At 41.4% G+C, this 22,787-nt stretch overlaps 1 protein-coding gene and 1 long non-coding RNA gene across 2 annotated transcripts in view; one reads left to right on the top strand and one right to left on the bottom strand.

Moving 5' to 3' along the window:
• LOC117501807 overlaps positions 1-22,787 on the bottom strand; it is a 94,039-nt gene that overhangs the window by 10,658 nt on the left and 60,594 nt on the right. The window contains exons 5-8 of the mRNA XM_034160767.1: positions 18,214-19,330; positions 17,271-17,960; positions 6,334-6,381; positions 3,259-3,377 (exon numbers count right to left, since the gene is read on the bottom strand). Coding sequence (XP_034016658.1) covers positions 3,259-3,377; positions 6,334-6,381; positions 17,271-17,960; positions 18,214-19,330 — 1,974 coding nt within the window. The remainder of the gene's footprint in view (positions 1-3,258; positions 3,378-6,333; positions 6,382-17,270; positions 17,961-18,213; positions 19,331-22,787) is intronic.
• On the top strand, positions 312-21,404 carry LOC117501808. Its single transcript, XR_004558092.1, has 4 exons — positions 312-321; positions 8,736-8,740; positions 17,496-17,499; positions 21,219-21,404. It is a non-coding gene; the product is annotated as an uncharacterized LOC117501808 (long non-coding RNA).

Below are 22,787 nucleotides of genomic sequence, written 5' to 3'. Positions count from 1 at the left end.
CATGAAGCCAGAGGACACACACCAATTAGCTAAACTGCAGGATTGTCTTACAGACAAAGACATGGATGACCTCTAATTTCCTGCTTTTAAACTCAGATAAAACTGAAGTTATTGTACTTGGCCCCACAAATCTTAGAAACATGGTGTCTAACCAGATCCTTACTCTGGATGGCATTACCCTGACCTCTAGTAATACTGTGAGAAATCTTGGAGTCATTTTTGATCAGGATATGTCATTCAAAGCGCATATTAAACAAATATGTAGGACTGCTTTTTTGCATTTACGCAATATCTCTAAAATTAGAAAGGTCTTGTCTCAGAGTGATGCTGAAAAACTAATTCATGCATTTATTTCCTCTAGGCTGGACTATTGTAATTCATTATTATCAGGTTGTCCTAAAAGTTCCCTAAAAAGCCTTCAGTTAATTCAAAATGCTGCAGCTAGAGTACTAACGGGGACTAGAAGGAGAGAGCATATTTCACCCATATTGGCCTCTCTTCATTGGCTTCCTGTTAATTCTAGAATAGAATTTAAAATTCTCCTTCTTACTTATAAGGTTTTGAATAATCAGGTCCCATCTTATCTTAGGGACCTCGTAGTACCATATCACCCCAATAGAGCGCTTCGCTCTCAGACTGCAGGCTTACTTGTAGTTCCTAGGGTTTGTAAGAGTAGAATGGGAGGCAGAGCCTTCAGCTTTCAGGCTCCTCTCCTGTGGAACCAGCTCCCAATTCAGATCAGGGAGACAGACACCCTCTCTACTTTTAAGATTAGGCTTAAAACTTTCCTTTTTGCTAAAGCTTATAGTTAGGGCTGGATCAGGTGACCCTGAACCATCCCTTAGTTATGCTGCTATAGACGTAGACTGCTGGGGGGTTCCCATGATGCACTGTTTCTTTCTCTTTTTGCTCTGTATGCACCACTCTGCATTTAATCATTAGTGATTGATCTCTGCTCCCCTCCACAGCATGTCTTTTTCCTGGTTCTCTCCCTCAGCCCCAACCATCCCAGCAGAAGACTGCCCCTCCCTGAGCCTGGTTCTGCTGGAGGTTTCTTCCTGTTAAAAGGGAGTTTTTCCTTCCCACTGTAGCCAAGTGCTTGCTCACAGGGGGTCGTTTTGACCGTTGGGGTTTTACATAATTATTGTATGGCCTTGCCTTACAATATAAAGCGCCTTGGGGCAACTGTTTGTTGTGATTTGGCGCTATATAAAAAAAAAAAAAATGAATTGAATTGAAAATTTACTAGTGTGCTTGGGGTCATTGTCTTGTTGAAACAGCCATTTCAAGGGCATGTCCTCTTCAGCATAAGGCAACATGATGTCTTCAAGTATTTTGACATATCCAAACTGATCCATGATATCTGGTATGCGATATATAGGCCCAACACCATAGTAGGAGAAACATGCCCATATCATGATGCTTGCACCACCATGCTTCACTGTCTTCACTGTGAACTGTGGCTTGAATTCAGAGTTTGGGGGTCGTCTCACAAACTGTCTGCGGCCCTTGGAACCAAAAAGAACAATTTTACTATCAGTCAATTTTTTGTCCATTTTAAAGCGTTGGAGATCATTGTAGATGAACAGTCTATAATGTTTTGCACCTGCGTATATGTTTTCCCCTCTTCAATCAACTTTTTAATCAATCTACGCTGTTCATCTGAACAATGTCTTGAACGTCCCATTTTCCTCAGGCTTTCAAAGAGAAAAGCATGTTCAACAGGTGCTGGCTTCATCCTTAAATAGGGGACACCTGATTCACACCTGTTTGTTCCACAACATTGACAAACTCACTGACTGAATGCAACCCCCTTTTCTACTTTTTTTTTTTTTTTTTTTTACTAATAGCCCAATTTCATAGCTTTAAGAGTGTGCATATCATGAATGCTTGGTCTTGTTGGATTTGTGAGAATCTACTGAATCTACTGGTACCTTGTTTCCCATGTAACAATAAGAAATATACTCAAAACCTGGATACATCTTTTTAGTCACATAGCACTACTATTATTCTGAACACTACTGTATATATATATATATATATATATATATATATATATTATGTATATACAAATAAAAAAAAAGAAAAACATTTTCATGTTGTCATTATGAATGAATGAATCAATTGATTTTTTGAGGGAATGAATTATGGGATGTTGTTAGCACAAATTTTAGGAAAAAATGAATTTACTCCATTTTGGAATAAGGCTGTAACATAAAATGTGGAAAAAGTGAAGCGCTGTGAATACTTTCCGGATGCACCGTGTACACGGATGTAGAGCTAGAGACAGCAAGACAGACAGAAAGAGATATAAACAAATTGATTTTATATAAAAGCTACAGCAAAACATGTTTATCAAAAGAGTGCATGATATAATTTGTGTTTTCTTATTTATGTCAGACATTCAAATCTGAAATTTCCAAACATTCCAAGGTGCAAAATAACAAAAAAGCTAAACTTTTTTCTTGACAAAATTGTACTGGATCATCATAATAATCTCCAGTGCCCCGGTGGCTCTTGATTAGAAGAAGCAGGTATAGAAAATAATTGACTTGATAGTAATAACAATAACATCATCATACTGTAATCACTCATTTATAAAACAACACTGTACAGATTCACATCACTGGAAAAACTCAAAACTTTGTGTGGAGATAACTTCATTTGTCCAAGTTTGTGCAGTGGTGCAGAACGCGATGAGTCACTGCAGAGTTATTTTCACAGGAAGAACTGTTAAGGCATTAGCGTGACCAGGGGAGGCACTGCGGACATTTCAGCATTCAGGGAGGGGAAAAAAAAAAACAAAAACAAAAACCCAATAAAGCATTCAACCGCAGAGACAAGTGTGTGTTTAAACGTCTTTGTGGGTGTGTTAATTATTCAAAGCATTTGCCTGAACCACACTTTGATTTGACACTGCAGAAGAACATCCAGATTTCAGAAGGTCATCGTTGCATAGAACCAGAACTGAATTACAGGTCTTATACTTCAAGACAAACAAGGTGCAGTGGCGCCAACGTCTCCAACTTTAAAAGTCTGAAGACATCGACATCTGTTTAGGGGAGTTTTAAATATCCACAGCTGCATGCGTCCTGCCAAAATTACAGAAAGAACAACTGTAGCAAGTTAGACATTGACTATATAACTGTTGGTTCTTTGGAGCCGTCAAATTCTGCTAAAATACAGTTGGCTTCACACATAGGCTCTGTGTCACTTTGTTTGTGAGGTAACACCTGTGGAGACAGGTGAAGCACTCACCCTCCTCTGACCACCCTGATGGAGATGGTTTCCTGTAGCTCCCAGGACGTGGCGTCGAGGACATCATTGCGTATCTCAATCCTCTGTCCGACCAGTCCTTTCCTGTCAAAGATGTATATCTAAACAAAAGTTATGTAGATGTGAGTAAAGATGTAGGCAAACGTCACAGTGCACATAGAATAATAACATGATTGAAATGCAGAAGGAAGAAGTTGACATAACAGTGAAAGTAAACTATTTCAGAATTGATTTTAACTCAGAATGTTAATTTAACATGGTCGGTATCAAACCTTGCCCAGTGCTGTAGGTTGCTTTTCTCGAGTATATCATATCAGTGTTGAAACAAACTCTGCAATTGTAATTTAATATTCCAAGGGCCTAATTTACTAAGATCCCATTTAACAGGTACAAAATTGTGTTTGTTTTAAAGTTTTGCACATTGGTTTGTTGAATGTTTTTCAGGTGATTTATGGAGAATAACTGTGAAAATGACAGCAGGTGGTAACATGTCATGGACGGCATTATGTAAATGAGCATTTTGCGTGTGTCAGTGGCAATGAGCACAAAATTAAATTCAATCAGCCACTTGCAGGTGTGTGCACAACAAAGCAAAGCGACTAATTAATTACTAATTAATTACTGAATATTGGCAAAAAAAAAAAGCCTTAAAAACTTTGTTTGCTGTTTCACAAGAGGTGCATGGTGCCCAAATTCAGCATTCCAGCCATAGAAATCTCTCATAAATAATGATTATTTTGCTTTTATTCATTTAAGTTTCCCTGTTGTAAACAGACAGTGTCCATTCCTTGTGTCTGTATACTGTGACAAGCTAGAATATCCTGAAGAAACATATTTATTATTATTCACCTGTTGGTTTGAGGCTACATGCTACAAAAGCATGCTCCCATAATGGAACTGCTTTTCCCGGTGTGGGTAGCGACTCTGATGTAAATCTATTCTCTTCACGTTCACATAACTGGAGAGATCATTACATAGAACGAGAATCATATCGAATTTATTTCTACGAGGAGCTGTCCACGGCACGGGTGCTGGAACACCAGTTTGTGGTGTGTGTGTGTGTGTGTGTGTGTGTGTGTGTGTGTGTCTGTAGTCAACACTGGGTCAGTTAGCAACCTACTTTAAAATGTGCAAAATAGAAATGCTATCACACCCCCCTAAAAATGCTTCCTGGTTAGGTAAATCACATTGCATGTGCTGAATTAGCCTATTTCCATGTATACCACAAAGTGTTTGCACTTGGGTAGATCTAAATTACATATTCATTAAGGCAAGTGTATTGTGCTCATTTGAAAGATGCAATCCTCAGTCGGCACCGTTACTAGGTGAGGTTGCACATTTTTTGTGGGTGACAAAAAAAATGTGCAGGTTAGCTGGTGAGCCTATATCTGCCACAGATGAACTTGCAGCGATGATCACCAAAACATGAAATATAAAATAAATGAAGCCTTGGTTGAAAAATTTGTTCTCCAAATGAAATCACAAAATAAATAAATAAGACAACTTCTTGTGGTGCTAGCTTTCAAGGGTGGTGCTATGACAGTGCTGTTGCCTCAATCAGAAAGTTGTTGGTTTAAACCCAGTCTGAGCCCTTTCCCAGAGGTATTCATATAAACAGTACCCACAGAAATTGCACTTTTAATCTGAACAGTTTAAAGTACAGTATGTCGGTGCAACTCATATACACACAAAAAATTCATGCATTCCTTAATAATAACTAATTCTAGAGGCTTTCTCTGAAATCAATGCACTAAACAAAATAATACGTAAATATTACATCAATTCCAATAATGAGAATCAATGCCAACAATACAGAGTACATTATAACAATTCCCAAATCAATAAGCTGATAATACAGAAAAAAAGGTACAACTTACACTTCAGTCAACTCCAGAGTTGATTTTAACACATTTCAGAGTTGTCTTCATACACTGGTGTGTATGAAGTTTTGTAAGTGCAGACCTTTAATTATCAAGGTGTTGACTGGCTAGCATGTTTTCACAGTAAACTTTTTTGTTTTGTTTTTAAATAACTGCTATTTATTTGGAAGTGAAAGTAACAGAAAAGTCAGCAAATTTAAAATGACAAGAATAAGAAATTATCACTGCTGACAATACTCTACCTTATTCTGCAGAAGAAACACTGACACGTTTATGTAAAAATTGACCCCAGTATTATCAAAATACATCATTTCATTTTCAAGGACACATCTTAAATCTTGTGCGTATCACCTTAAGTCATGTCATGCAACAACTGCATGAACAGAGTAAAAGCACATTAATAGAGCTGCACAATGGTTCCGACTATCATGATGATGATGATGACAATTAATGCCAATATGCATTAGAGAAAAACGCATTTCGATCCTAGATCTGTAATAAGAAAAGAAAAAAAATTGTGAATGAAAAATTAGCCTCCTCAGAGATCACTGGTTAAATTTCAACAAATTACACATCTGCATTAAAAACAAGTCCAATCTATTAAAGGTGAGGCCCTGCAGCATGGAACAGTACTTAGAATTTGAAATGTCAGCTCCACCTTTGAGAAGTATTCAGGATGTTCCATGGACAACCACTGTGAGAAAATATACTGCATGTGCAGTTTTCAGTTGCATGCAGGAGCAGGCCTGACCTTTTGAAGTTAACAAAAAAGCCGCCTATGGAACACGTGAACAAACTGGCTATGCTGTCAAGTGCCAATCTCAGCACAAAATTATAAAGTTCATTTAGGCAGGCACAGACGCTCATCCTACCATAGCTAATAATAAAAGAATAGAAGTTATGAAATGTCACTAATGTCAGGAAACCACATAATATATGAAAAAAAAAATCCACTCTGTCTCAGAATTGTTTAAGGAATTGTACTAAATAATAGGAAATTAGCATATCATCAGCATACAGTCACATTCTCTTAGAAAGTGAACATGAGTGTGTTATCAGTCCACAGTTGGAGAAGTGCTAATCAGTGAAATCAGCGGTTATGTTCGGACTAAATTTGCATAAAATGTCTCAAGGGTACAAAGTGGGAAGCCAGAGCGTGTTTTGAGTCATGACTTACTTTTCCAGGACGAGGGTTGAGCTTTCCATGTTCCTTCTCTTTTGTGAGCTATGGAGAGAAAAGTAAAAATACATATTTAAACAAATGCTAGATGAAATGCAAGTCAACAAAACATCTATTTATCAACATTTAGAGCAGTTTTCCCACAATCCATAGTTTCATGTAAGGCAAAATATAATTTTACATGCAAAATATATTACTGAAAAACCTTAATCAGATTTAAGTATAAATACTTGCACTGAGATGGCCAATTTATTACCCAAATTATTGGCACCTATGTAACAAATATTACAAACATATATATTTTTTTTACAAATTAAAACATATATCAACGAATAAGTTCAAACAACACTTTGAGGTAACTGCTAATGTCGTGCATTTTACATATGACTTTATCGTGGTACTTTTACTTATCTGACCTGAAATGTGGTAACTCGCACCAATGAATTGTGTGTGTGTGTGTGTGTGTGTGTGTCTCTATCTTTTGGCCTCAGGTATCACTTGGCCTTTTGTGTGTGGGAGCTCGGTAGGAAACTAGTTATCATCTGGATCATGTTACCAAACCAAGAGGGTCTGTTACAGAATCTTTTATTCCAGCAATCCTCATTTAGAGTCAATCCCACTTCCTACCCTCATTTGAGAAATACACAGTTTTCTGAAAACAAAACCCTCTCAACTCAACATACCTCGGTGCGATAGTATTTTGATCGGTCTAAACTGCAACATAAAACCTTTACATTCTCAGTGAAAGCCAGCCAACATGCTGACAGACCCTTGTGCCTTTTCAGTACAGACCTAGTAAACAAAAGAGTGACTTCTTTGTGACCACAGTGACAGTGAAATATTTTCCAACACAAAGCCATTGCTTATTGTATTTTTAGAATTTATGTTCTAAATGTTGAAATGATCATCTCCATGTCGATAGGAAATTAATGTGTCTGAATGAATAGTGGGAACATTTCTCGGATCGACCTTCACTGCTTGCAACCGGAGATTGCTGGAGTTCATCTCAGTGAGGCATCCTAAAAATTTGTAGAATTCCTGCTGGACATCATAGGAGGTCTTTGTATGAGTACAGTTATACCCCCGTCACACACAGCCAGAATCACGCAGAGTGGTGTCAGAATGACAAATCAGCACACATCCGAAAGGTGCCGGGTTTCAGTTCCAAAACGTTCTCACAACCATCTGTGAGAGTTCACACAGTTTGTCAAAATTGGCCGGTGGCCCAGAGTATGATGCACATGTTCAAAACCCTCCGGGCACTATCGAGATGGGACACCTATCCAACAGCGGTCCATGTGCAGTCTGAGGACCATCTGACCGCAATTTACATAATCTGATGGCGGAAAAACAGGATCCGATACGATTTGAGCACGTATGAAGGAACCTCGAGATGGATCGAGCATGGCAAAGCCTGCCCGCATGACCTGCACATGCCACCTATCCACTTATAATGTCCACTTCCACTGCTCCCCCGCCCCCGGAGCGCAAAGTAACTGTTGATCATTGATATGTATTTGGCATGCAGGCATCCATGTGCAGGGGACGTGAACACAGCAAGAACAAACCGAAATCACCGTGTCCACTGCGGGTCAATGTTTCACACAGTGCACGACCCTGCACATCCAGACAGGCTGTTATATCCATAATAGACCTTACAGTACAGATAATATTCCTCCCCACGGGCGAAATAAATAATGTGAAATGTTGTGCCCTGGTGCGCACTCTGTCACACATCACGTCAGAGGCTCAGAGCTGAACATATAATTATAATTATTGCTTGATCACATTTCATTCTGTTGGACATATGACATGGAACTGTTTCGCCATGACAACATATGAAACATGAATCTCACCTCCAGGAGCACTTCGCAGCGCAATGCGCCAGTACCACAGCCTGTGGTGGAATGCTGGAAATGACCACGCCATAAATCCCATGTGATAATCCAACCAGAAATCATGATGTAGAGTTGGGTTGTGGGAAAAAACAAAAGAAATTAAAGTTTGCTGGACAGGCTGCGTCTGATGAATTGTGGGAAAGCTCATTGCAAACCTTTAAGCAAAGGTGTCCTTTGATTCTCAGGAAAGGTTCGCTGCGTGTGCGCACAGATGCACGTGTGCACACAGGCAGCGAAGTTTAGCTGGCAGTAAAAGTCAGCATCAAAAGTTGCCAATTGACAGCTGAGGACATGCGGGCACGAGCACCACACGCACACATGTAGCGGCTTATTATGAAAACACACACACCCACACGCGCACGTAAGGTCAGTGAGCCTGGGAAATAGAGGGCAAGCGATGGGAGTGACTGAATCGGAGTGGGTGACCGCAGGGATGCCGGCTTGGGCAGATATGGCATGAGTCCAGCCCATATGTTGGTTGTTCTTTGATGTCCAGTACAGGTCCTGTGCAAAGGGAGAACAGAGCGCTCCCTCCGACTCCATCCCTTGTTTGCCATCCAGACATTTGGACATCGGACAGTCTTCAGCGCCTTTTATGGACATCTGACAGCAGTCTGTGTCGTCTACATATGTTTTGGATGCGATCAGACAGGTGTGCACGAGGCAGTCTGTCTGCGTTCTGACATGACTGACCACGCCTCTTTTCCTCCCAACTGCATCTGGATTCTGACCATTTGTGCCAGGTCTGCCTGCTTCCTGCATATTCTGGCTATGTGTGACGGGGGCTTTAATGTTGTGCACACTGGGAGCAGAGTGTCAGACCTCTACTAGTCACTTCTGGTGTTCCTCGGGGCCATGTTGCGGCTCCTACTTGGTTCAGTGCTAGAGTGGACTGGGTGTCTGGCAAAGCTGTGAAGAGAACAGCATCTTGGGTTCTCTTGTCAGTGAGAAAAAGATTACAGACGTCAACTTTGCAAACAGAGCTGTGATCTTTCAGAAAGCGCTGTAACTAGGTTTAAGGATATGATTCCTTCTTTATGTTCTCTAATGCCATATACCAACACAGTGCAGAGTAGCTACCTAAACTCTGTAAGTGAGATAGAGTATCTCGTCAATAGTTTTACATCCTCATTGAAGACAACTTTGGATGCTGTAGCTCCTCTGAAAAAGAGAGCTTTAAGTGCCTGACTCCGTGGTATAACTCACAAACTCGTAGCTTAAAGCAGATAACCCATAAGTTGGAGAGGAAATGGCGTCTCACTAATTTAGAAGATCTTCACTTAGCCTGGAAAAAGAGTCTGTTGCTCTATAAAAAAGCCCTCCGTAAAGCTAGGACATCTTTCTACTCATCACTAATTGAAGAAAATAAGAACAACCCCAGGTTTCTTTTCAGCACTGTAGCCAGGCTGACAAAGAGTCAGAGCTCTATTGAGCTGAGTATTCCATTAACTTTAACTAGTAATGACTTCATGACTTTCTTTGCTAACAAAATTTTAACTATTAGAGAAAAAATTACTCATAACCATCCCAAAGACGTATCGTTATCTTTGGCTGCTTTCAGTGATGCCAGTATTTGGTTAGACTCTTTCTCTCCGATTGTTCTGTCTGAGTTATTTTCATTAGTTACTTCATCCAAACCATCAACATGTTTATTAGACCCCATTCCTACCAGGCTGCTCAAGGAAGCCCTACCATTATTTAATGCTTCGATCTTAAATATGATCAATCTATCTTTGTTAGTTGGCTATGTACCACAGGCTTTTAAGGTGGCAGTAATTAAACCATTACTTAAAAAGCCATCACTTGACCCAGCTATCTTAGCTAATTATAGGCCAATCTCCAACCTTCCTTTTCTCTCAAAAATTCTTGAAAGGGTAGTTGTAAAACAGCTAACTGATCATCTGCAGAGGAATGGTCTATTTTAAGAGTTTCAGTCAGGTTTTAGAATTCATCATAGTACAGAAACAGCATTAGTGAAGGTTACAAATGATCTTCTTATGGCCTCGGACAGTGGACTCATCTCTGTGCTTGTTCTGTTAGACCTCAGTGCTGCTTTTGATACTGTTGACCATAAAATTTTATTACAGAGATTAGAGCATGCCATAGGTATTAAAGGCACTGCGCTGCGGTGGTTTGAATCATATTTGTCTAATAGATTACAATTTGTTCATGTAAATGGGGAATCTTCTTCACAGACTAAAGTTAATTATGGAGTTCCACAAGGTTCTGTGCTAGGACCAATTTTATTCACTTTATACATGCTTCCCTTAGGTAGTATTATTAGACGGTATTGCTTAAATTTTCATTGTTACGCAGATGATACCCAGCTTTATCTATCCATGAAGCCAGAGGACACACACCAATTAGCTAAACTGCAGGATTGTCTTACAGACATAAAGACATGGATGACCTCTAATTTCCTGCTTTTAAACTCAGATAAAACTGAAGTTATTGTACTTGGCCCCACAAATCTTAGAAACATGGTGTCTAACCAGATCCTTACTCTGGATGGCATTACCCAGACCTCTAGTAATACTGTGAGAAATCTTGGAGTCATTTTTGATCAGGATATGTCATTCAAAGCGCATATTAAACAAATATGTAGGACTGCTTTTTTGCATTTACGCAATATCTCTAAAATCAGAAAGGTCTTGTCTCAGAGTGATGCTGAAAAACTAATTCATGCATTTATTTCCTCTAGGCTGGACTATTGTAATTCATTATTACCAGGTTGTCCTAAAAGTTCCCTAAAAAGCCTTCAGTTAATTCAAAATGCTGCAGCTAGAGTACTGACGGGGACTAGAAGGAGAGAGCATATCTCACCCATATTGGCCTCTCTTCATTGGCTTCCTGTTAATTCTAGAATAGAATTTAAAATTCTTCTTCTTACTTATAAGGTTTTGAATAATCAGGTCCCATCTTATCTTAGGGACCTCGTAGTACCATATCACCCCAATAGAGCGCTTCGCTCTCAGACTGCAGGCTTACTTGTAGTTCCTAGGGCTTGTAAGAGTAGAATGGGAGGCAGAGCCTTCAGCTTTCAGGCTCCTCTCCTGTGGAACCAGCTCCCAATTCAGATCAGGGAGACAGACACCCTCTCTACTTTTAAGATTAGGCTTAAAACTTTCCTTTTTGCTAAAGCTTATAGTTAGGGCTGGATCAGGTGACCCTGAACCATCCCTTAGTTATGCTGCTATAGACGTAGACTGCTGGGGGGTTCCTATGATGCACTGTTTCTTTCTCTTTTTGCTCTGTATGCACCACTCTGCATTTAATCATTAGTGATCGATCTCTGCTCCCCTCCACAGCACGTCTTTTTCCTGGTTCTCTCCCTCAGCCCCAACCAGTCCCAGCAGAAGACTGCCCCTCCCTGAGCCTGGTTCTGCTGGAGGTTTCTTCCTGTTAAAAGGGAGTTTTTCCTTCCCACTGTCGCCAAGTGCTTGCTCACAGGGGGTCATTTTGACCGTTGGGGTTTTACATAATTATTGTATGGCCTTGCCTTACAATATAAAGCGCCTTGGGGCAACTGTTTGTTGTGATTTGGCGCTATATAAAAAAATTGATTGATTGATTGATTGATCTTTATGGAATCAACGGATGCCCTGATTGCGGTACTTGAGAAACTGAGTGAGGAGTTAGATTCTCTGTGCATGCAGTTGTCCTGGATCAAGATTATGTTTTAAGCTTTTGACTTCCTGGACTCAGCCATCACAAGTGTATCAGTGTGTGGTGAAAGCAGAAAGATTCTCTGATCTTAGCAGTGATGTTCATGTCTCTGAGACCTCAGCTTTTGAGATTGAGAAAGACGCATTTGGTGATGTGGACAACTATGCAGGAGAATGTGGGTCCAAGTCTTCAGAGTCCTGGTGCTTCCAGTCTTTCTGTATGGCTGTGAGAGCTGGATGGTAATCAGTGACCTCAGGTAGTGGTTCCCAATCCTGGCCCTCAGAATCCAATGTACTACACATTTACTATTCCTTCAAGGATTATCTACACATACGGAGCCAAATCAGGTGTCAAATCAGTGCTGACTGAGCTGGTCTGGTTTGAGTAGATCAGGAACAAATCAAAAACCTGCAGTACTTCTGATCATGACGAGGAGGATTGCAAACCACTGACCCAAGGCAATGAGTGGACATCTTTGGTGGATGTGGTGTCAATCAAAAGGTTACTAAGGTACACACAGATGACAGTGCCACTTGCATTGTGAGGGAACTTCAATGATGACACTATGGCCACGTGGCATGTTTCTTTGTCTATGATCCAGAATGAAGGTGCTTCATGGCTCATGACCCCAAGACCTAATACAGCAGAAGGATGGTTACTTTATTTTCAAGGGGTTGGACCAGTTGGCTGTTTGGGTGGTTGCCAACCAGGACCAGGGTGGTTCCATTGTGTGGCACATGCATAGACATACGGCACCAGTGCATGCTCTCAGACCAGACCAGACTTGATATTCTGCTACCAAAGGGCAGCGGTAAACTCTGTGAATCAGCAATTTACGCAATTATTGTCATTTGAAAAGGTCAAAAACCATTACAGCTACACTAGTCATAAAAGGTGACATTTAGAGCTGCCTTGAACCTTCAGTTATTCCTCCCTTCAGGGAACTTCAGGACAAATCACTATCCTCCACCATCAATTGTATGCAGTTACAACAAATAACATACCGGTACTTGGGTTATGTGTGATCGTGTGAAGCAAAGTGCAGATTGACAAGTGCAGACAAAGGCCACAGCCAGATACTATCTTGCCCTGTCTTCCACCAACGCCTCTACATGTATTCATGTCAACTCTGCTTCATCAAATATCACCGACAGCGGAAAGATGTGTGTGAATAAATGCAAAAATCAAGGTGTGGCCCGGATTCTGCAGGAACAAGCAGATAGCTGAGCAGGGTGGGGAGGCTGGGAGGACAAGACTGTGTTTTGTCAGGACTAATAGCTAGTGAAGCCAAACACCCATCAGCTGTAAAAGCGCTTCTGTGCGTGTACACAGTGCATCAGGAAAATATTCACGGTACTTCACTTTTGCCACCTTTTGTTATGTTACAGCCTTATTCCAAAATGGATGAAAAAAATTCCCTCAAAATTCTACACACAATACGTCATAATGTTTATGTGTTTTTTTTAAAAAATATTTGCAAATTTATTAAACAATTTAAAAAAAAAAAGAAGAAACCACATGCACATAAGCATTCACAGTCTTTGCCATAAAGCTCAAAATTGAGTTCAGGTGCATCGAGTTTCCACTGATCATTGTTTAGATGTTTCTACAGCTTAATTGGAGTCCACCTGGAGTAAATTCAGTTGATTGGACATGATTTGGGAAGGCACACAGCTGTCTACATATAAGGTCTGCTTTGACAGTCCCAATCAGCACAGTGGCCTCCATCATCTGTAAATGGAAGAAGTTTAGATCCACCAGGACTCTTCCTAGAGCTGGACACCTGTCTAAACTGAGCTGTCAGTGGAGAAGGGCCTTAGTCAGGGAGGTGACCAAGAACCCAGCCTTCACTCTGTCAGAGCTCCAGCATTCCTCTGTAGAGAGAGGAGAACCTTCTAGAAGGACAACCACCTCTGCAGTAATCCATCAATCACGCCTGTATGGTAGAGTGGCCAGACAGAAGCCATTCCTTAGTAAAAGGTACATGGCAGCCCACCTGGAGTTTGCCAAAAGGCACCTGAAAGACTCTCAGACCATGAGAAACAAAATTCTCTGGTCTGATGAGACAAAGATTGAACTCTTTGGTGTGAATGCCAGGCATCATGTTTGGAGGAAACCAGGCACCATCCCTACAGTGAAGCATGGTGGTGGCAGCATCATGCTGTGGGGATGTTTTTCAGCAGCAGGATCAGAGAGACTAGTCAGGATTGAGGGAAAGATAAATGCAGCAATGTACAGAGACATCCTGGATGAAAACCTGCTCCAGAGCATCTTGATCTCAGACTGGGGCAACGGTTCATCTTTCACCAGGAAAATGACCCTAAGCACACAGCCAAGATATTAAAGGTGTGGCTTCAGGACGACTCTGTGAATGTCCTTGAGTGGCCCAGCCAGAGCCCAGACCTGAATCCAAATGAACATCTCTTGAGAGATCTGAAAATGGTTGTGCACTGACACTCCCCATCCAACCTGATGGAGCTTGAGAGGTGCTGCAAAGAGGAATAGGCAAAACTGCCCAAAGATAGGTGCACCATGTTCGTGGCATCACCTTCATGACTTGAGGCTGTAATTCCTGCCAAAGATGCATTAACAAAGTATTGAGCAAACAGTGTGAATACTTATATACATGCACTTTTTACTTTTTTTATTTTTAATACATATGCAATAAATAAAAAAACGCTTTTTTCATGTTGTCATTATGGAGTGTTGTGAGTAGAATTTTGATGGAAAAAAGGGGAAAGAATTTCATCCATTTTGGAATAAGGCTGTAACATAAAATTTTTTGAATGAATGAAGTAAAACAGGTTGACCTTGTAAAATAGATCCTTATTAACAGGCAAGTGGATCAAAGTCGACCTCTGTACAAGACCGCAATACTATTGCGTACAATCCTACATACACTTCCACAGATAATTAATAGATTTTTCTCACACTGTCACTTAATAAGCCTCTCACACACTGACAAACATTTAAAGGTGATCTTCACATGTACACATCAGAGGTGATTACAGGTCAAATGGAACAAAAAGACTTTTTACTTTCGGCTCCAAATTACACACAGATCAAAGAGGCTGCAGGTGAATACCTTCAATTACACATATCTGGAGAAATCATCACCAGGAAATAGTTTGCACAATTATAACAACATAAACTCTGCTGTCTTCTAGTAGTTAGAGCAACTGTTTAATTAGCCCTATTGTGGATTTGAGGCAATTATTTAAATTCAGTCAGTGACACCACTAATGATATGCATTGTCCAGATACTCTGTGTGCTTCTTCCATTATTTTAATAATGGCTTCATTAATAGGAGATCTGCTGGATCTGAATAGAGGAAGGACTGAAACTGCTCAGAATTCACATCCTGTGCAACGTGTGCCGGCAGGATCCTAGATTTCACTTGACAGTCATCTTCCTACATTAACAGACTTGCCACTACAATCATGTGCCGCAAAATGTAGATCAGATTTGAAACAAAAGCGTTTCTTTCTCACTTTTACAAAATATAAAGAGGAAAAATGGCAAACATGTTAGATTTTTTTTTTTTTATACACACAGCCATCTAGGAATATATTCCACTATTTTGGATTATTATGTTTAAGCAACCAACCAACATACACCCCAGTGCTGTCACAGACTCACAGTCACTGAATTGCGTCGCACAGCATTTGCATTAAAAAAGGCTTCTCGTCTATTTTGGATGGCAGTATAGTGACTACTTGTCTCTTGTCACTGTAAACACCAACTCTGATTGAAAATGAATGGAAGCTGGTCGCTTGGCCTCAGTCTCCTGGAGCTAATGTAACCAAGGGGTGATGGGGGCCCAGCCAATTTCCATGAACAGTGTATGATGCTGGCAACAACTGATATTGGAGACCTATTAACATGATAATATGCTGAAGTCATACTTCATATTAAAAAAAACAAATTATAGTTTTGACTGTCTATTACTGAATTCCATGGAGTTATGGGGTTTAAAAAAAAAAAAAAAAAAAAAAAAAAAAAGCAAAAATGGTGACAGATCAGTTTCAATTTGTACAGCTGTCAAAAGTTAAAGTTGCTCCAGTTTTAGTAAAAAGTGATGCAAATTTGCCCAACCAGTCCACATGTGTTTTGTGGATCTGGAGAAGGCGTTCGACCATGTCCCTCGAGGCACCCTGTGGGGGGTGCTCCGGGAGTACGGGGACCGGGGTCCTTTGCTAAGGGCTATCTGGTCCCTGTACAACCGCAGCAGGAGCTTGGTCCGCACTGCCGTTAGTAAGTCAAGCCTGTTTCCAGTGCAAACTGGCCTCCACCAGGGCTGCCCTTTGTCACCGGTTCTGTTCATTACCTTTATGGACAGAATTTCTAGGCGCAGTCAGGGTGTAGAGGGGGTCCGGTTTGGGAACCACAGAATCTCGTCTCTGCTGTTTGCGGACGATGTGGTCTTGTTGGCTTCATCAAATCAGGACCTTCAGTGTGCACTAGAGTGGATTGCAGCTGAGTGTGAAGCGTCCGGGATGAAAATCAGCACCTCCAAATCTGAGGCCATGGTTCTCGACCGGAAAAAGGTGCTTTGCCCTCCTCAGGTCAGTGGAGTGTCCTTGCCTCAAGTGGAGGAGTTTAAGTATCTCGGGGTCTTGTTCACGAGAGAGGGACAGATGGAGCATGAAATCAACAGACGGATTGGTGCAGGGTCTGCAGTGATGCGGTCGCTGTATTGGACCGTCATGGTGAAGAGAGAGCTGAGCAGGGGGGCAAAGCTCTCAATTTACCGATCGATCTACATTCCAACCCTCACCTATGGTCATGAGATTTGGTTGATGACTGAAAAAACAAGATCGCGAGTACAAGCGGCCGAGATGAGTTTCCTCCGGAGGGTGGCTGGGCACTCCCTTAGAGATAGAGTGAGGAGCTCAGTCGCTCAGGAGGAGCTTGGAGTCGAGCCGCTGCTCCTCCACGTCGAAAGGAGCCAGGTCAGGTGGCTCGGGCATGTTTTTCAGATGCCCCCTGGACACCTCGCTGGAGAGATGTTCCGAGCACGTCCCATCTCGCAGCTGGCTTGGGAACGCCTCTGGGTTCCCCTGGAGGAGCTGGGGGAGGTGTGTGTGGATTGGGAGGTCTGGGCGGCTTTACTTGAGCTGCTGCCCCTGCGACCCTACCTCAGATGAAGCGGAAGAAAATGGATGGATGGAGATGCAAATTATTGGTTGAAATAAAAGGATTAATAAATGGAATAGTTTTGACTGTGGTGAATGTTTGTTCTCCAAAGTAAAGGTCAAACAAGGTCGATGTCCATTGGATTCTATGACATAAGTTACCCCATAACATGATAAGTATGACAGATGGTGCAAACTATTCCTTTTTAAAATGCTATTAACTATCATACTCACATAAGCATCAGGGAAGGCTCGGTACTTGGACAAGAAGTTTCTCTCAGACTCAGATTCTTGGCTCTGGAATTGAGATCCTGCATTCACACTGCTGAACATTGGCGTCTGGTGGATTCCAAAGGTGCCCTCGTCACTTAAGCGTCTCTGCAGAATCGGAGTGCTAACAGTTCCAGTACCTCCAGCCATCCCCAACCCCATAGATAAGGGGGGATCTTTGGTGGTGAGTGAGGTTGGGACTGGTAAAGGTCTGTGGACGTCTATGGAGCTGGTAGGATTAAGGAAGAGAGTTGGACCATTGCTTGATGGTGGTGAGTTCAAGCTTTGTGATGGAGGCTGACTCATGCGAGAGTTGTAGTCCTCAATTCCGCTAAGGAAGCCCGAGCTCGAGGATGAGGAGTTCAATAAAACTGACAAGTGCTCCAAGCGAGAGCCTGGGGAGTCTGTTCCACTAATGACTCCTCTAATGTCCTTTGGACCCGTGCTCAAACGTTCACTTGAATGCCCAATATCTGGTAGCGAGTTGGTGCGGAAGACTGTGCGATGAGTTGGCTGGTTTGCGTTTTCATTTTCTGTGGGTTGGTCCATTGATGATGACCTGAGGCTTCGAAACAGGACACTGTTGTCCAGTCGGGACCCTGTACTCGAAGGCTGGGGAGCTCCTTGTCCATCAAGCAGTGTGGGTGAGAAGTCCTGAGGAGGAAGAGAATTTTCTTTTTACAAAACTGACAAACATTTAGGCTCCAATCTTGCAGGCGATGGAGAATCTTCATCCATTGAAAAAGCAATGAACACATCTTAAAAACTCTTTCAGACATTACTAATAACAACAAAGCAATAACAACAAAGCTGTTTCACCTGCCCTTTCCAAGTCCATGCATTTAGGATTTAACAATAAAGCACTTAGCAATCAAGATGTATAAAATTTGAATCTGAATGGCCATACCTTGGAGGTCTGCTTCATCATCTCCGATGGAGAACATGTTTTTTTGAGGAAGCTCCTCTTCAGCCCCAAGTCAGCAGGCAGAGTGTAAAGTCCATCTGGGGTATCCTTCGGGGCCCCAGGTGCTGCCGACTTTGGTGAACTTGGGTCAATCTCATCTATGGGTGACAGGGAGGAGATAAGGTTGTGCTGATGCATACGGATGCTCCTTGGTCTGAGAGAAGACCTCATGTTCTTCAGGGTATCCACCAGGGTCTCCATGTCAAGCTGGTAAGGACAGTCCTCGTCAGGGGATGCAGGAGGAGAGTCGAAGGCAACCTGAGGGTCAGAGACTAGCTCCACACGTGTGGCCTTGAATACACCAGTAAACTCGGATGAATCGTCTCCTGTTAAGCCGTCAGTGCTGTCGAGGCTGGTGTTATGTGTGTAACAGAAATCAGAGTTGAAGAGCTGCTGTGATGACTTTATCCGGGCTGATTCTGCCCCTCCCTCTCGCACACCTGCAGGTGCAACAAGCTCCTCCTGCTCCATGGAGCTCCTCCTCCACTCATCTCTATGCTCTGTTGCTCCAGCTGGCTCGCTCTCACTGCTAAAGTAAACACAATTACTTACACTCAATGTGTTGCTAAGGGTGATGTGGCTGTTGGGAGACAGGGAGCCAGAAAAGGCGGAGCTACTCGGCGTTTGTTTTTGCACAGTCACCTCAGGGAAAGTGGAAGAGTACACGGAGAAGGCGCTTGAGTAGTTGTCAGACTTGCCATTAAGAGAGTCAGAAAGCTCTGCTTTACGGGGGTTATACTGGGAAACTCTGTCGAAACGGTTTCTCCACTTGAAGTCAGAATCTGTTCCTTCTGAATCAGTCACCTCACGGATGTCAGTTTTATCCTGGCTGAGCTCACCGGTGTCGCCTTCTTTGATAAGCGATACCTTACGGAAACGAAGTGTGGCATCATCCCCGTTCTCTTTCAGGGGAAGGGAGTTCCTTATAGACAGGGTGGTGCTCAGGCTGCTGTAACTTTTATTCATTTTATCACCTGATCCCACCTCAGCTTTAGTCTGCAGAGTGTCTGATGCAAAAATATCAGAAGATGCTTTGTGGGTCCTTGAAGAGGCCAGAGACCTGCAGAAACAGAAAGGTCAAAAGCAACTAATCAACCTACTTTATAATGTGTTCTTAAAGGGTGTGTTCACAAAAAAGCTAGCAATGCAAAAAATGCAGAGGAACATGATTGGTATGGCATGTCATATAAACGTTATGAAGGTGTCGTACATGCGACAGCAGCATAATTTAAAAATGGAGTGTGCAGTAGGTTTATTTTGCAGACATTTAGCATAAGCAGCATGCAAGTGTTATTTCTGCAGCAAGCAATATTTTAAATGTGTTTCTGTGCAGCAATGAATGGCTTTGCAGAGCACACAGTTCGAGTATCAGCCAGCCCAAATAAAATCACTATGGTATTGACTCGTGACGCTTCATGATAAATCATTTGGAAGACTATTCTCTTTATTCAGTCCAAATGTAACACTCGCCTGCACTCAGCTTTCATCTGTCTTTTTTTTTTCACCCTTTCATCTACACAGGGGATTTAAAAACTCATTCCAGAGAATTGGTGTATATACAAAAGACTTCTCTGATTGCAGCTACACTAACGCGAACCAAGAGCACTTGCAGCATTTGGCACAAATTCAAAACATTCCCAAAAGGGTTCACTGTATCATGCAAACTACTTACATACACGCGTGCATACTTGTAGTACACAGTTTAACAATCAACATATTTGCATGCGTTAGTACAATGACAACCTGTAGATACATCACTTAATGTGACACCAGTGCTCACGTACATCAGAATACTGAATACACATTTTTAGTGCATGTAATATGTAGTATGTGCCAGGGTGCAGCTCTTCTGTGATACGCATAGCTACGTCCTGTATTTGAAAAACAAGCTAAAGCAAAAAGGTTTGTAAACACTAACATTATAAAAGTTTATATTATATATACATGAAACAAAAATAAACACAACACTTCTAGAGCTAAAACAATATTCTATGTACACAAAAGACCCATTTCTCTCAAATATTGTTCACAAATCTGTCTAAGTCTGTGTTAGTGAGCACTTCTCCTTTGCAGAGATAATCCATCCCACCTCACAGGTGTGGCATATCAAGATGCTGCTTACAAAGCTTAATTATTGCACAGGTATGCCTTAGGCTGGCCACAATAAAAGGCTAAAATATTCAGATTTGTCACAGCACAATGCCACTCCAGGTGGGCAGCCCTGTGTCTTTTACTAAGGAGTGGCTTCCATCTGGCCATTCCACCATACAGGCCTGATTAGTGGATTGCTACAGAGATGATTGTCCTTCTGGAAGGTTCTCCTCTCTCCACAGAGGAATGCTGGATCTCTAAAAAAGTGACCATCATTATTAGTTGGGTGAATATGGTTTTAAGAAGGAATAGTTTGCATCATGTATCATGCTTAGTTATCATGTTACAGGGTAGCATATGTTACATGTCATAGAATCCAATGGATGCTGATATTTTTTAACCTTTACTTTGCAAACCAAGCACACAACACAGTCAAAACTATTCCATTTATTAATCCTATTAGCTCAACCAGTAATTTGCACCACTTTTTACCAAAATTGGAGCAACTTTAACTTTTGACCCCTGTACAAATTAAAATTGACCTTTGTCACTGTTCTTGCTGTTTTTACCCCATAACTCCGGAACATTCATTCACAGATAGTCCAAACTATACCTTTCTGGAATCTTTATGATCAGACAAACAATATGGAATACCCTTCAATATGACTGGAGCATTTTTAAATTTTGACCCCTGTGTAATACGTCAATTGACCCCTTCTTGGCTGCCTATTGAAAGTTCACGTGGGTACCCGGCATTTTTAAAAGAGTAATGTCTAAGGAGTACGTGTGCCAAACTTGATGCTTGCATTACCATTTGAAGCATTTTTTTCAGTTATCCGCTGCACTATTTCCCCCAGTGACTCAGTTTAGACGAGTGGCCAGCTCTAGAAAGAGTCCTGGTGGATCTGAACGTCTTCCATTTATAGATGATGGAGGCATCTGTGCTCATTAGGACCTTCAAAGCAGCAGAAATGTTTCTGTACATTCCCCAGATCTATGTCTCGAGCCAATCCTGTTTCAGAGATCTACAGACGATTCCTTTGACTTCAGGCTTGGTCTGTGCTCCGACATGAAGATATGTAAACAGATGTGTTCCTTTCTAAATCATGTTGAAATCAACTCATTTCACCCCAGGTGGATTCCAATTGGAAATAGGATGCACCTGAGCTCAACTACAACCCCTGGCAAAAATTATGGAATCACCAGCCTCGGAGGATGTTCATTCAGTTGTTTAATTTTGTAGAAAAAAAGCAGATCACAGACATGACACAAAACTAAAGTCATTTCAAATGGCAACTTTCTGGCTTTAAGAAACACTATAAGAAATCAAGAAAAAAAGATTGTGGCAGTCAGTAACGGTTACTTTTTTAGACCAAGCAGAGGAAAAAAATATGGAATCACTCAATTCTGAGGAAAAAATTATGGAATCACCCTGTAAATTTTCATCCCCAAAACTAACACCTGCATCATATCAGATCTGCTCGTTAGTCTGCATCTAAAAAGGAGTGAACACACCTTGGAGAGCTGTTGCACCAAGTGGACTGACATGAATCATGGCTCCAACACGAGAGATGTCAATTGAAACAAAGGAGAGGATTATCAAACTCTTAAAAGAGAGTAAATCATCACGCAATGTTGCAAAAGATGTTGGTTGTTCACAGTCAGCTGTGTCTAAACTCTGGACCAAATACAAACAACATGGGAAGGTTGTTAAAGGCAAACGTACTGGTAGACCAAGGAAGACATCAAAGCGTCAAGACAGAAAACTTAAAGCAATATGTCTCAAAAATCGAAAAATGTACAACAAAACAAATGAGGAACGAATGGGAGGCAACTGGAGTCAACGTCTGTGACCGAACTATAAGAAACCGCCTAAAGGAAATGGGATTTACATACAGAAAAGCTAAACGAAAGGCATCATTAACACCTAAACAGAAAAAAACAAGGTTACAATGGGCTAAGGAAAAGCAATTGTGGACTGTGGATGACTGGATGACAGTCATATTCAGTGATGAATCTCGAATCTCATTGGGCAAGGTGATGATGCTGGAACTCTTGTTTGGTGCCTTTCCAATGAGATTTATAAAGATGACTGCCTGAAGAGAGCATGTAAATTTCCACAGTCATTGATGATATTGGGCTGCATGTCAGGTAAAGGCACTGGGGAGATATGGCTGTCATTACATCATCAATAAATGCACAAGTTTATGTTGATATTTTGGACAATTGAAAGGATGTTTGGGGATGATGAAATCATTTTTCAAGATGATAATGCATCTTGCCATAGAGCAAAAACTGCAAAACATTCCTTGCAAAAAGACACATAGGGTCAATGTCATGGCATAGGGTCAGTGTCAATGAGCAGATCTGATTTGATGCAGGTGTTAATTTGGGGGATGAAAATTTACAGGGTGATTCTATAATTT

This window comes from Thalassophryne amazonica, chromosome 20 (genome assembly GCF_902500255.1).
Source record: "Thalassophryne amazonica chromosome 20, fThaAma1.1, whole genome shotgun sequence".
NCBI lineage: Eukaryota > Metazoa > Chordata > Actinopteri > Batrachoidiformes > Batrachoididae > Thalassophryne > Thalassophryne amazonica.
Note: the sequence above shows the minus strand (reverse complement) of the source record. Positions and strands in the feature narration are given on the sequence as shown.